The sequence below is a fragment of the Canis lupus genome, chromosome 6 (assembly GCF_048164855.1).
Source record: "Canis lupus baileyi chromosome 6, mCanLup2.hap1, whole genome shotgun sequence".
NCBI lineage: Eukaryota > Metazoa > Chordata > Mammalia > Carnivora > Canidae > Canis > Canis lupus.
This window is the reverse complement of record NC_132843.1, coordinates 4,856,960-4,870,899: the sequence shown is the minus strand read 5'-3', so window position 1 is coordinate 4,870,899 and position 13,940 is coordinate 4,856,960. Positions and strand designations below refer to the sequence as shown.

Sequence of the window (13,940 nt, the reverse complement as noted above, 5' to 3'; positions counted from 1 at the left end):
ACAGAAAAATAAAGTTCACCCAGGGAAGCTTTATTTTTTGTTTATAGCATCAGAAGATTTTTTTGATGTGAGTGAATGAAGATCTCATGGGAACAGTGTTCTTGCAGTAATTATACCAATGCTGAGAGCAAGCAGCATTACAGTTTAATGAATAAACAATTTCAGATATAAATCAGAAGCTTCTGGAAGCTGTTACACATGAACACAGCGGACGAAGACTAGACCTACAATCAAGGTCTGCTGGAAAGAAAAGCTCTTCAACTAGCAGAGGACATGGTTTTCCCATAATTACCTGGAAAGCTGACCTTCTCGGAGGTTCTTCATCTTCCTTTTTTAATTCTTCTTCTTCTTCCTCTTCACTATCCGTTTCAAACAAATAATAATCTCCACTCCTGACCACTAAGTAAAACAAAATATTTACTTATTTCTTGAAAAACATATGAGATAATTAAGGGCTTATTAATGAAATTCCCCCCCCCCCCCCAAGATATATAAATTGTCCACAAGAGACCACAGCAAGAGATGTTGGTAGGGAAGAAAAAAACAAGAGATGAAGAGAACTCATTCTGGACTAACACTACATGGTGTCGGCATGGTTGGGTCTACAGAGCACAAGGCCTTGTCTATGCAACGTAAGAAAACTGGCCACTACTGGGTTCATCTGATAGTTTCTCTCCTCTTCGTTGTAAATTTTATACAGACACATCAGGTGAACTCTGTAGCAACCAGTTTTGTTACCAAGATGGCCAAAATCATGGATGGAAAACTGTTAGAGTTTCACAATTCAGACAATTCAGCAATTTGGGTCCTTTAGACGAGGCCAAAGTGAAGTGGAGGACTTGGTGTTGTCTGAATGGGTCGAGTGTGTCGTAGACATGCCAATCAGGATGATTCAGAACCGAGAATCAGCATCACCAACTTCTACTTCACTTTATACTGTGCAGACCTGGTTCCTCCACACGTGACACAAGGGACATGACATATATGGCAAGACATTTGAAAGAATTAAAACAACAACAACAAACACATTGCCATGAGGAGGAAATGGGCAGGTTATATTAAAAAAAGAATACAACCACAAAACACCACCACCACCACTCTGGCTGTTTCTACACATAGCATGGGACAGACTGAGGCATGGCAGACAGGGTCCATAAGGTTTAGCACTATTAGGCTTCAGGTCAACAAGGAGCTCCAGTTGTTTACTGAAATGTGAGGAGAACCGTATTGACCATAAGACACAAAGCACAAACAGTACGGATTGTCCTTGTCTTGCCTGATATTTTCCCTGCAAGAACATATTGCTGTGTTAAAAGTCAGGAGCAGAGAAAGCGGAAATGTCCAGAGATTTAAAGAAATTTGAGAATCCAATCTTTATCGGTTTAAGCATTATTTTATCAGGGAAAAGAGACCCAGCATATACATTTCTGATGCTACAAGAACTGTACCATCATTGCAGGAAAAAATACGAGTATTTTCAAGTTATATTCAAGTTTTCAAATGCTGAGGTGTCTTTTGGATGACATAACATGATGTCTTTGGTTATCTTTTGGATTCATACATTGTAAGGTAATGGAAAACCTTGGCTTGTTTAAAATTAGTTGCTTGAATATCACTAAACATGGTCAAAAGGTAGATAATTTTGCCCATGATTTCAGAAGTATCTGAAGCCTCCATCCGTGAAGATGCAGAGTGAATGAATTGGGCCTTATATCCTTGAACAGAAGCACTGTAATTCGTTACTTTTATTCTGAAGAAAGAACCAGGCCCAGAATACTGGGTCCAGGCCCGAGGGAATAAATGCAATACAACATAAGGTAAGAATAAGCAAGAACAAACCAAAGTTATAGCATTACATTTGACAGTGAGGAAGACCATTAAAGTAATGCCTTCATATAAGCTCAGACATTTGCAGGAAAGTTACATCAACTTGATGTCACATGGTCATTTGGTAAAAACAGAATATTACAGGATTGAGCATTTTACCCTCATTATAGGCTCTAAAATCAACCATAGCTTAAACTGTATTCAATCATACCTTCTATAACTTTTACTCCTGTGGACACAGGGAGCCCAAACAAGTTTTCATCTCAAGCGGTCACAACACTGATTTGATCATTTAAAAAATTATTAATTTGTATGAGTAGAATTGACACATTAAAAAAAGCAGGAGATGTTTAGGTAAGTCTCCTTTTACAAAATGTTATTGAAATAAAAGTAGGAAAACCACAGAGCATGTTTTCTTTAGTGCTATCTGCTAATAAGTCAAGAAGCTCCTGCATATACATTTGTTAGTTCAGAGAGAGATCCTGCCTCCAGGCTGTGTCCATGAACATATGATGGATATTGACATTATTGCTGAACTGAGCGTGGAAATAACTTTTAAAAATCCTACCACCTGTATCCCCAGAAAGCTGGACCTCGATTTCCAATATTTAACAATGAAGTGAGGCTTGTTACTGCTTTAGGCAGTACTGAATTGGCACGAAGACATACTATCCTCGAATGGAAGGTATCATTGAACAGCAATAATGCAATCGTATGTGTGCACATAGGTATGGAAGTGGAAGGTTTGCCACCTACAGACTACGTTAAGATCCTGACTGCTTGCCAGTAATAGGAACAACATAGCGATATTATTGTATCATCAATAGACTTGCACAAGGGTATTCCAACTACACATATTCTCATACTCCACACCTGTATGAAATATCTATTTAAAAGCCCAATGACTCAAGAGATCAAAACAAGAGCTTTTAATGAAGTGCTTCCAGATCTAAAGATAAATTTTGGAACTCATCGTGGTCTTAAAAATAATACACATATTCATTCCTTTCCTTTCCTCACAAGCTTGTAAATGGAAACACGTTTTGCTGAAAAATGTTAACACCATGGTCAGAATCTGATTCCAAACTATGAATTACACACATTCCTGCATTATTGCACCAAGAGGTGTTGTAACGAGGCACGTTTAATTTAATACCAGTGTTTAAGAACTTGATATAATGAGGGTGAAATGAATCAGAAAACTAAAGTCAATAACCTTCATAAGAAGTTATTTAAATTATTACCAACTTGAAAGATTATTATCAAAGACCATATCCAATTCCTTCCAAAATGCAAAGTTTAGATGAGAAAAGGAAAAACAACTATGATTGCAATGGGAATTCACCCCAGGTGAAAGAGAAAACATTATGACACAATTTTGAAATGGATAGGTCTGTCTAAACTAGCAAAGGTCCCTTTAAAAACAGAAAGATAGGCACAGTTTACTTGTGACTTGATAGAAATAGGCTTATAGTGTGCTGCATTATTGGACTGTTAGCATGATGAACATGGCCAATGAACAATAAAGAGTCACACAGAATTTTGACCTGAATCTTTGTCTTTTGACTCGGCAGCAAAATAAACAAAACTCTTTAAAACTCATGAATCTTTTTTTTTTTTCCTCTCATAATGCTAGAATTCAATATTTGGGGTTAAGTTTAGTTACATCCAGGTATACTGAGCAAATTTTGTATAATAGTTTCTGAAAATGGCTTGCTGATTTAAAAAATTAATTTTGGGGTGAGAGAAGCCAATACCATATCTCAGTGCTGCCAAGAATTAGGCATGGCACAAGATTCTGATCGATTTGATTTTCTAGTGATTCTGAAGATCCTGTTAGTAGAGTCTCTCCTACCATTTTGTGAGATAGTGGGTGTCAAGGATATTCCCTATCTGATCACATTAGCTACAGTTACTGAACCGTAGGATAAGGCATAAAAGCCTGAATATTTTATAAGTAATGTGTGAAATAATAATTATTCAACAGTCTAACAAATGTAAGGAGGGTCAGATTGAAATGGGTCATTCCATTGTTAAGACCATCCATTGGCCAATAGTGAGTGATATTTCCTTTGCTAAGCAGAACAAATACAGGCACTGAGTTCTGTAATTCCTCATTCCTTTTTATGATCAGGAGGGAAACACAATAATCCTATGTGACTGCGAAGCTCTGCTTTTCAAAACCTGTTGTCCACCTTTGCTCTTAATTGGTCATAGCTGTTTGCCAGCTGCACTGCAACTGTGCCACATGCTGGGTTTTGGATCTGGAGTGTAATTTGAGAGCCTTTAGAAACTGGGGAAGAGGCAGAGTGAGAAAGTGAATGCACTTTAAGTGATCCTGTTCTTTGTATTCAATAAATTGCCAAAAAACCTTACATGCAAATAAAATCAAAGCTCTGGGGGATGAGGGAAGGAGAGACTCATTGGCATCCATGCCTAGTGCCTTACAAAGAGGGTCACAAACACTTTGAACCTAATGATTATTCTCCCAGGAGGAGCCAAAACTCATTTTAATAAGGGTTTTCAGCCATAAAACAAATACATATCAGCAGAGCTCTAGGCCTCAGAATTAGATAAAATATTAGAAATTCTTCTTCCCTTTCTGAGCCCATAAATGGTGCTCAGGAGTGTGTCAGCCACATTGCTGGGCTTTCTTCAGCCAGCATGGTAACTGGTTGACTTCTCTGGAAGATTCCATTTCCAGGGCCCAGAGACCCACTCACATCACAATTTTCCTACACTCTGACCCCCTATCAAGTCACAAGGATCAAACCATGCATGGAACACACAGGTCATGGGGACGCCTGAATTCTGGTCAAGGATATAAGGATTAGAATCGATGAAATTGTAAGAGGATCAAGGAAACCTACTGGAAGCATGATCAACCCAAGGCCGCCACCACTGCTTTTTTTTGCCCTTGGCTTTCTGTTTGTCTGCTTCTCCTAAAATAAAATATGTCCAAATATTAATTCTTAGAAGTGAGAAAACAAATTTTGAAAACCACGCTTTAACAACTCAATTGTCAAAATCTAGACAAGTTGCAAAAGTACATCAGAGGTCAGGGAAAGGAACTATATTGAATCTGGAATGTTTACACAAATGAACAGTTGATTTCACAAGGCAAATACTAAGTGTTCTATGAACATTATGCCACAATTTCACTTTGTTTTTAGTACTGGAGGGCATATAAAGAAACATCAAAAAGAAGGGATTATCTCTCAAAAAGGCATCTCACATTGAATTCGTCACTGAATTAACAGATAAGAAGCATCTTATCTTATATAAAAATTTTATAAAACAATTTAGGGACAAATAATTTGTAAAAAAGCATATATTCCAATAACCAGAAATTTCCTTGTGATTATTTTAAAGCATGGGTGAAAAAATACAAATTTATTGGTGTTTAATAGATGCTATGCACTGGAAAATACCATGCATTATTTCTCCATTCCCTTCAAACAAAAAAGCATGCAAACATTTATAAGAAGACCTTTTAAATTTAATTGGATATAATAAATCTATAATCAGATATAATAAATATATATTCAGTTTCAGTTTCATTGGAATAGATAATAATTGAAGGATATCTTAACTACCATTATTCAGATGCCACATAAAATATGTATACATACTGTTTTTTTATATAAAATTTATAGAAATCAAAGATAATAGTAGATTCTGTATTTGAAATATCTTCCCTAAAGGAATAAATCAAACAAATTCATGCTCATTTTCTTCAGAAACACATCTTTGTGAAACAAAAGCTAGGTTATGAGTTGATTAAAATTGCTTTGCTGAAGAGGAAGTACTCGTAAAATCATGAAGTCACTAAATAGGTCCTTTATGAAACACATACATGCATCTCATTCACAATCAGAAGATAAAACTTGCTAAGTTAAAAAAAAAACATTGATAATATTCACAGAGTGAGAATGTTATTTTACAGCCCTACCCATCATCATGCTATCATTCAATGTCAAGCTACTTGAACAAGAGGGAAATGCTCGACATACTTTCATCATCCTCTTCAGAGAGTTTTTGGATGTCTTGGCCTTCCCCTGATTCCTGGGTCAAGCTCAGCATCCTCTCCTTACCCTTTTTGTATTTCTGTTGCCTGGCTTTAATGCGATCCATCCTGTAAAATAAAATAGCAGCAGCAATGCCAAGAATGCACCCACAGTTATCACATGGTCAGTTTGGCCTTACATTTGTAGATATGTAGGTAAAATCATAGACAAAGTGGCCAATATTTGGGATTTATGAATGTTTTTTTTATCAGCAACAAGCATCTCCTTGGGATGTCTATATGTGTGTGGATGTGTGTGTGCATATTATTTTGCTCTATATAGATGTTAATTTTACTAATATGATCATAATTATGCTAAGATTTGATATGCAATACTTTATGTCCACTGACACCCTGTACCATAGCCATTTTAAACAATCCTTGTTCTTGCAATTTTTAGAAATAAGAACTCTATCTCACATAGTTGTGAAGATCAAATGTAAAGGTATAAAAGTGTAAGAATTGTTTTATAAAAAGCAAGTTGCTCCCCAGATGTTCATATTCTAGTAGACCACATGACTCTTCTCTATTTCAAATCCAATCTCTTATCAGTTCTAGAAAAATGTATTATTGCATCTTTAATTATTGAGTTAGTGACTTATTTTGTCTGCTTATTCAGGAAGCCCAACTCTTCAGAAACTACAATGCTGAACTCTACTTCCCAGACCTGCCCTCCTGCAGTGTTCCATTTCTTAATTTAATTTTTAAAAATTCTGCTCAAGTTATTAAGCAGACTAACTGCCATTTCTGTTTCCTGCAGCCTAAACAACACTTTCAGCTTCTCTTTTGCAATGGCTATTACCTTCATTCTTTTATATTCTGACTTTCTGTCACCTAAGAAGATGTATTCTTAAACAAATGGAAAAACTCAGTGAAGTGAATAGTAGTAACAAATCTCCCTAACGGGTAAGTAGGAACTCATTCTAAATGTGGGTCCAAATTTGTTACTTGTCTAGACCTGATGTAGATAACCAGAAACAACAACAGCAACAGTTATGCCATAACTGCTTATATAACAGTTTATATACCTCATATCTTTGATTGTGGAAATAACCAGGCCATGGGATGATATAACTTATGGTAGCAAACATTTTTTTGCATGGGGAAAGGAGCTGGGAAATGAGACCAGAATGGAATGAAGGAATCTCAGAAAACTTGGGGAATTTTCTTGGCAGGGTGATGGATTCTCTGCTTTCCTGGAGAAAGTGGCTAGGTTTTGAACTCTGTGGCCATCAGCTCTTAAACCCAGCCCCCAAATGAAGGGTTACCAATCCTCAGAAGTTACATTTACTGCTAAAAATGTCACTCAAAGAAAATTTATTTCAAGGGCTATTTTAAAAATTAACTAATTTGAAGGAAAATTCTCAAATCTCCCAGAAATTCAGTCCATTACTTGGTTTATCCAGAGCATGGCAGTAGAAAAAAAGGTCTTAAACTGAATACAGGAAAACAGGGGTTGTATTTCTAGTGCCATCTCTAGTATGTTGTGGATTTTAAGTCATCTAATGTCATGGATCATGAGTTTCTTCCCAGAGAGTCTGTATTATAATATCTTTAGAGATCCTTCCAAAGCTAGGACTTTGTATTTATTCCCTTAATCCACAGATATAATAAACATTTACTCCAACTGAATAGGATGGGGAAAGACCCTGTCTCATTCATACACATTTAATCTTTATAAAAACCCAGGTAGAATTGTGAGCCCCAATTTAAAACAGAAAGCTGAAGTTCAGAGAATCAGACTGACTTAATCACAGTTCTAGAGTAAACCACTGAACCAAGACTAGACATTGGTCTTGTCCAACGTGGCTCCCCTTTCTACCACATTGCAGCTCTCTTTCTTTTAAATTACTTCCACAGGGCACCTGGCTGGCTCAGCGTTAAGTGCCTGCCTTCAGCCCAAGGTGTGATCCTGGAGTCCCAGGATGGAGTCCCACATCAGGCTGCCTGAATGGAGCCTGCTTCTCCCTCTGCCTGTGTCTCTCATTTATTTAAAAAAATAAATAAACTACTTCCACGTTCAGTCCAGTGAGCATAGGCCACTGCCCTGACACAGAGCACATACCCGGAAGTTGTAAATGTTAACACCAATGGGTTTTTCAGGCTAATGGGACACGAGAGCCAGCTGAATGAGAACTGACAAACCACAATTAAAAGGAAAGGAGAAGGAGATAAGATCAAGCCTCCTTACTGCCTTTTTAGCTGATCCATTGACTTTTTCTCTTCCTCAATCCTTGCCTTTACAGCCTTTACAATTGTGGCCTGGAAAAGTTCAGCCCCTCTAGAGAAAAAATGGAAAAAGAGAACATATTAGTATTTCTATCATTGTTACTTACCTTTCGCTGAAAATGATTATCAAGGCTCAGAAAACATTTCTTTGGGAGCTATTAACTAGAGCCTCTTGGCTAGGATGGGGAGTCCCAAGCCCTGTGTTAGAAGCTCCTTCCTGGTGGATGAACACATCACACCTTCTCCTGGGAGGGAGTGGGCTGCTCACAACCACAGGAGATCAGTAAAACAAACAAACAAACAAACAAACAAACGTTTGTGTTTTCTAAGACCTTAAAAAGAATGCACCCCTTCAAACCTGTCCCACAGAACCTTATGTCTCAGCGAAGCATTACTCACCTGACCTTATTATAATTGTCCCATGAGGGGCTGTTGGCAAGGAGGAGTGAGTCAAGATTAGTTTTGTACTCAATGAGCAGAAAAGGGTATGGAGTGAGCTGGGATTCCCTAAGGAAATACTCATAGTTGGGAGTTCAAGCTCCATCATTGGGATGTTTAGATTACTGCCTCTTTGCTTCTCTTCTTCCTGTCCTTCCATTCCCTTCTGTTTGTTCTCACTTTTCAAGTCAACTTTAGGGTCCCCAAAGATCTATTTCATCAACTTCTCTTAATATCTTCAATTCTGTTCCACTGTCATCTGGTCACATGTGCTTGGTAAATCCCAAGTGGTTAGGAACTAGAGTGGGTAGATGGTATATCTGCCCTGTGCCGGGCTGTTGTCAGAAGGGCAGAAAAGGCGTCATGGGGCACATTATCTGCTGATCCCTCATGTGCCCAGGAAATTCTGCTCTGTAGTGACTATTTAAAACACCTCACACTTTTCTCAAATTAGAATTCTGTCAAAGGCTTTTTACTCCTAGTAACCTAGTCTCCCAGCTTCCTGGAAAGAACACAAGTCATGAGGCAATAGTTTGCTCAGCTGCCTATCACCTATACTATGGACACCATTTCCTGCAGGGACAGTGGGAGAGGTGACATTCTCACCTGCAGACTTCCTGGGCTCTAGCCCCCCTAATTGCTCGCAGCCCAAGGGACTCCATCCTGCCCTTTATTCCTCTCTTTCTGCATTTTCAGCCTTCCTGCTGCCACCAAATCCTCCTCAGGAGTATGCAAACAGGCTCACATCTTGCTAATCTTAGAAAAAAAACCATGCCCACTGCACAGTGTTCTATGTATAACCTTCGTCACTGTACCCACATGAATATCTACAGCCACTGTCCCCAAGCTTCTCCCTTCAACCTCAGATCACTGGAGTTGGGCTGCAGTCCCCATGTGTTGAGGTCACTGAGGTCAATATTCAATTTTCAGGCTTGTGTTTGTATGCCCTGTCTGTTGGACTTCTGCTTGGAAGTAGCCTACCTCAGTCTCCTCAGGCATCATGCTTTTCTAGTTTTCCTTTTTCCTTTCTGGTTCAGAGTTCCTGGTCTGCTCTGCCCACTTCTTAAATGTGGATGCTCCTCAGGGTCCTCTTCTCATTCACATGCTGTCCAACCACTCTTCTGCTGTAAATCCATCTGTGTCACGATGACACTCAAGTCTATTTCTACCTGCAGACCTATCCTCCTGGCTGTCTGCTGGACTCGTCATGGGTTTAGATTCATAAGCCCACAAGCCCTGCAACTCCCCTGGTTGTGGTCAGTGTTCTCTCAATCTAGAGATTCTTGGCTTCTTTACATTAGGTTGGCACCACTAGAATTCCAGCCATATCATCCTCTATCCTCCTTTCCTTTCTACCTCCACCTCCCTTACTTCCAATTGACTCTCCAGTTGTGCCAGTTTTACTCTTAAATATCTTCCTGGTTCATCCTATCCTGGGCTAAGCCATTGTCTCTGTCCTGGATCATCAGAGCAGCCACCTGTGTCTGCCCAATCTGTCCTCCATACCACAAGCAGGGTGCGCTTCTGAAACACAACTATAGCCACAGCACTCTCTTGCTTCTTCTTGTCTGTGGGGTTACTTTAAAAGTCATAAACACAGCATACAAGGTACCTGATAACTGGACTCCTCCCTATCTCTCCAGCTAATTTGTAATCACTCCCTAACTTTACCTTCAAATTTCTGTGTTTTGGCCACCCTGAGCTTCTCACGGTTTCTTTATTAAAACTTCACTGGGGCTGTGTCTCCTGCCTCCCTCCACTAACTCATGTTCATCCTTCAGGCTACAGCTTAGAACAGAAGGCTGCCTTGGTTCTTGCCCCTGGCAAGTGGTTATGTACTCCTGATATAATTCTCCACAGCTTCCTGAATGTCCCCTACCACCACACTAGTCACTGTGATGCTTGTTGCTTGTTGCTATGTCCCTCTCCCTTCTATAAGCTCTGAGGGAAGGCCCAAGCAGCTATTTCCTTGTAATACAGTAGGCAGTGAACATATCAATCTATATGATATCCATTCTTTGGAAATTCTGTTGTGAATTCAGTGTTTATTAAGACATGGCTTTTCTTAGGCAAGCACGAGCTGTGCTCTAAACGAAAGCCATTGGTTTCCATAACATGAGGAATATGCTTTCTAAATAGGAAAAGATATTGGCTTACTATTATGTCCCTGATGTCTCAGGACCAAATGCTCAGGAGAAGGCAAAAAAGACACATTTCTCAGCACAAATACCAGCTGCTCTATGAGTAAATAAAATTACTATTAGGAAAAGACAGCCTGAATGAACTCCAGGAGAGAAAAGAAAGAAAAAAAAGAAATAAAAGAGAAATAAAGAAAGAAAAAAATAAATAAAAAGAAATAAAAAAGGACAAGACATTGTACTCAAATGAAACTGATATCCTGGGTGTTAGAAAAACAATTGTAATGGTGAATTCTAAGGCCAGTCTTGTACATAAAATGAAGTCACTGTTCAACTACATAATGAGGGCCTAGGGTACTGCAAAGCTCCTCAAACTAAATGGAGGTCCCCCACTGAAAATTCTTTGTACTGGGCTCCAAGTTAGTTAACAAAGGCCAGGAATTGCTCCCATATAAATGGACTTCTGAAATAAACATTTTGTTTATCCTGGCAAAGGAAAAGAATAGTCTCTAGGAACATTGGTGGTATAGACAAAAGTGTGTTAGTCTAAACCACAGATCAAAATGATAGATTTTTTTCCAAAATTTCATATGATAAGCTAATGTTTATCAGATTATTTAGCACCACAGATCTGATGGGACCTAGCAAGGCTGGTGTCTCTGAGACAGGCAGAGCAGGCTAGGGCACTATGATCCCATCCCATCTCAATGGCATTCCCTGTAATACCTAGTTTTCTTCCCAGTCTTTTCTCCTAAATCCTCATGATTGGGTAACAAGCTAGAAAAGGGATGGAATCTAAGAAGAAGAAGGTAGTAACAGAATAGAACCAGTGGCCCAGAGAAAAGAAAATCAGGTCATTGGGGAAAGAAGATTGAAAGGAACGAAAGGATAAAGAAAGATAGAGAAGGAGTTTAGAATGACCCTGGAGTTATCACAACCCCTTCTCAACATAAGGTATGAAAAATAATACATAATTGTGTTTTTCTCCATTTTTAGGAGATTCTTCTAAACACTGGGTCAGAGAGGGGGAGTGTGGACTAGCCTCTAGACCAACCTGGCCTGTGTTACTGCTTTGGCTGAGGCCAGAATGAGCTATGTCTAGTGAAGTGGTCTGTGCCTTGAGGACTCTAGACGTCCCAAGCGTCCCATATCCTTCTAAGTGTGACTTGGTGCCAAAGACCTTCTTATTATTCTTCTATTTTAGGTTTTAAAGGCCTTGTGCTAAATCCTTCTTGGACTGGTTTTCCTAGAAGGAATTTCTTAATTTCTTGTGGGTTCTACAAGCAAGCTCAGGCAACAGCACAGTGCATTACTTCCAGACAGATTTTTTTTTTAAGAGAAACCGCTTGATTCCATGGCCTGACCTACCTTGATGCCAAGATCTGTGAAGCTTTTATATCAGCCACAACATGTAGGAAATAGTAACTCATGAAAACTCTTCTCTGTAGCAGGAGGAAGGCGAAACATATGCTGTCCCAAATAATTCCTGCTTCACCACTAGGTAGTTTACATGAGGAATCATCATCAGCTGGGATAGAAAAGGAAAAAAAAAAAACAAATTAAAATTAAAATCTATTTTCACTGTTATTTTATAATCTCTGTGGTATGATTGTGCTTGGGAAACCCCACAGGCATAAGAGCAACGTTCCGATGCATGGACTCACTTACGGGTGGATTTATTTACAAGCAAATATACACATTTCAAACCCAGTATCAACATTCAAATCCAATATCATCCAGACTGACCACAAGTGAACCTTGACAGTGGAAGGCACAGGAGGGTCTCTTTGCCAGGGATGGTTCCTGATTACTTCTTTCTCTCTCAGGGAAAGAGAGATCTCTTTCTCCCTGAGCGAGGGCCATGGAGAAATAATGTCTGTGTGGCCTAATGGAAAGGGCAATGCTCTGATACAAAAAAACACAAAAAACAAAAAACACCTCTTTTGGGAATGGTGATTTGGGGTAATCAGAGGAGCAGTTAACAGTATGGTCTATTAGAAGATGTATGAGCAGACACCTTATCTTAAATCAGAACAAAGTCCCAGTAACTCTTCATCATGGGCAAAGTGTAGCCTGGATTGGAGGCCACAGTGGGGAGATTGTCATGTTCAAGTTGCCTGCATTCTGGGCACACAGATGATCAAGCGTGGTATTTCCCATGTTCTGGTGCAAGAGGCAGAGGGATGGAAGTGGAACTTCTGTCTCTGTCCTGGTAGTCTTACTACAGAGACCCTGGAGGGCCTCCCACTTGTTTTCCTGAGTCTGAAGCTCCTTGCGCTTCCTGAGGGGAGAAGGACTGAAGTCTGAGGTACCCTGACAACCCAAGATTCTAGCTGCGATCACACAGATCTGCGGCCCTCCATAACCCTTCCTAATGTAACTCAAAGAAGTCTGGGGGCACACACAATCCTCAGACCTGCCAGAGTTTGGTAAGTTTCCAGAGGTTGATCAAAAATGTCTGGAGTAGGGGCACTTCATGTTATGGACACTAGATTCATAAAGTACTACAGTCCTATACCCTACATCTAGAGCCTGTCCCTTTTATCTCTTTTCTTTATGTGCTTTGGCCCAATTTTAAAATTAGAACAGGGAAGCCTGGGTAGCTCAGCGGTTTAGCTCCTGCCTTCAGCCCAGGGCCTGATCCTGGAGACCGGGGATTGAGTCCCACGTCAGGCTCCAGCATGGAGCCTACTTTTCCCTCTGCCTGTGTCTTTGCCTCTCTCTCTCTCTCTCTCTCTCTCTCTCTGTGTGTGTGTGTGTCTCATGAATAAATAAAATAAAATAAAATAAAATAAAATAAAATAAAATAATAAAATAATAACAATACAACTGCCCTTGCTTCTCTGTCCTTCTGTTTCCAAATTTGCTTTTCATACTTACGCATTTTATAGCCTTTGACTGTGCAGGCCAGGCTGAAAGCTTGGATCAACCAGCAACTATTTTGAACCAATTTTTCAATGTATCCACATGCTCCTATCTGAAAAACAAATGAGCAAATTGTGAGACTCAATGCCCAGCAAAAGAAGTCGATGCTTTGTGATCCCAGTCTGTGCAAGAATTCACTAAGTCTCCATGCCAATGATTCCAGGAGGTATCTGTAGAACCTAAATTTCAGTCACCATGGGGTAGCACATTTGATGCTTTAGCTGTACCATAATTTCCTGGGGGAAAATAAAACCCATGAATAAAGGAAGATTCTTTAGTGTGATCATTTCAGCATGTAGAAGCACCTGTCCTCTCAC

General features: G+C 39.4%; 1 protein-coding gene across 5 annotated transcripts in view; it reads right to left on the bottom strand.

Moving 5' to 3' along the window:
• Positions 1-13,940, bottom strand: part of PIEZO2 (piezo type mechanosensitive ion channel component 2) — a 440,944-nt gene that overhangs the window by 54,691 nt on the left and 372,313 nt on the right. For all 5 annotated transcript variants that reach the window (XM_072828696.1, XM_072828697.1, XM_072828693.1 and 2 more), the window contains 6 exons: positions 13,579-13,675; positions 12,067-12,226; positions 8,085-8,174; positions 5,841-5,962; positions 4,698-4,769; positions 293-399 (listed from right to left, as the gene is read on the bottom strand). In XM_072828696.1, coding sequence (XP_072684797.1) covers positions 293-399; positions 4,698-4,769; positions 5,841-5,962; positions 8,085-8,174; positions 12,067-12,226; positions 13,579-13,675 — 648 coding nt within the window. The remainder of the gene's footprint in view (positions 1-292; positions 400-4,697; positions 4,770-5,840; positions 5,963-8,084; positions 8,175-12,066; positions 12,227-13,578; positions 13,676-13,940) is intronic.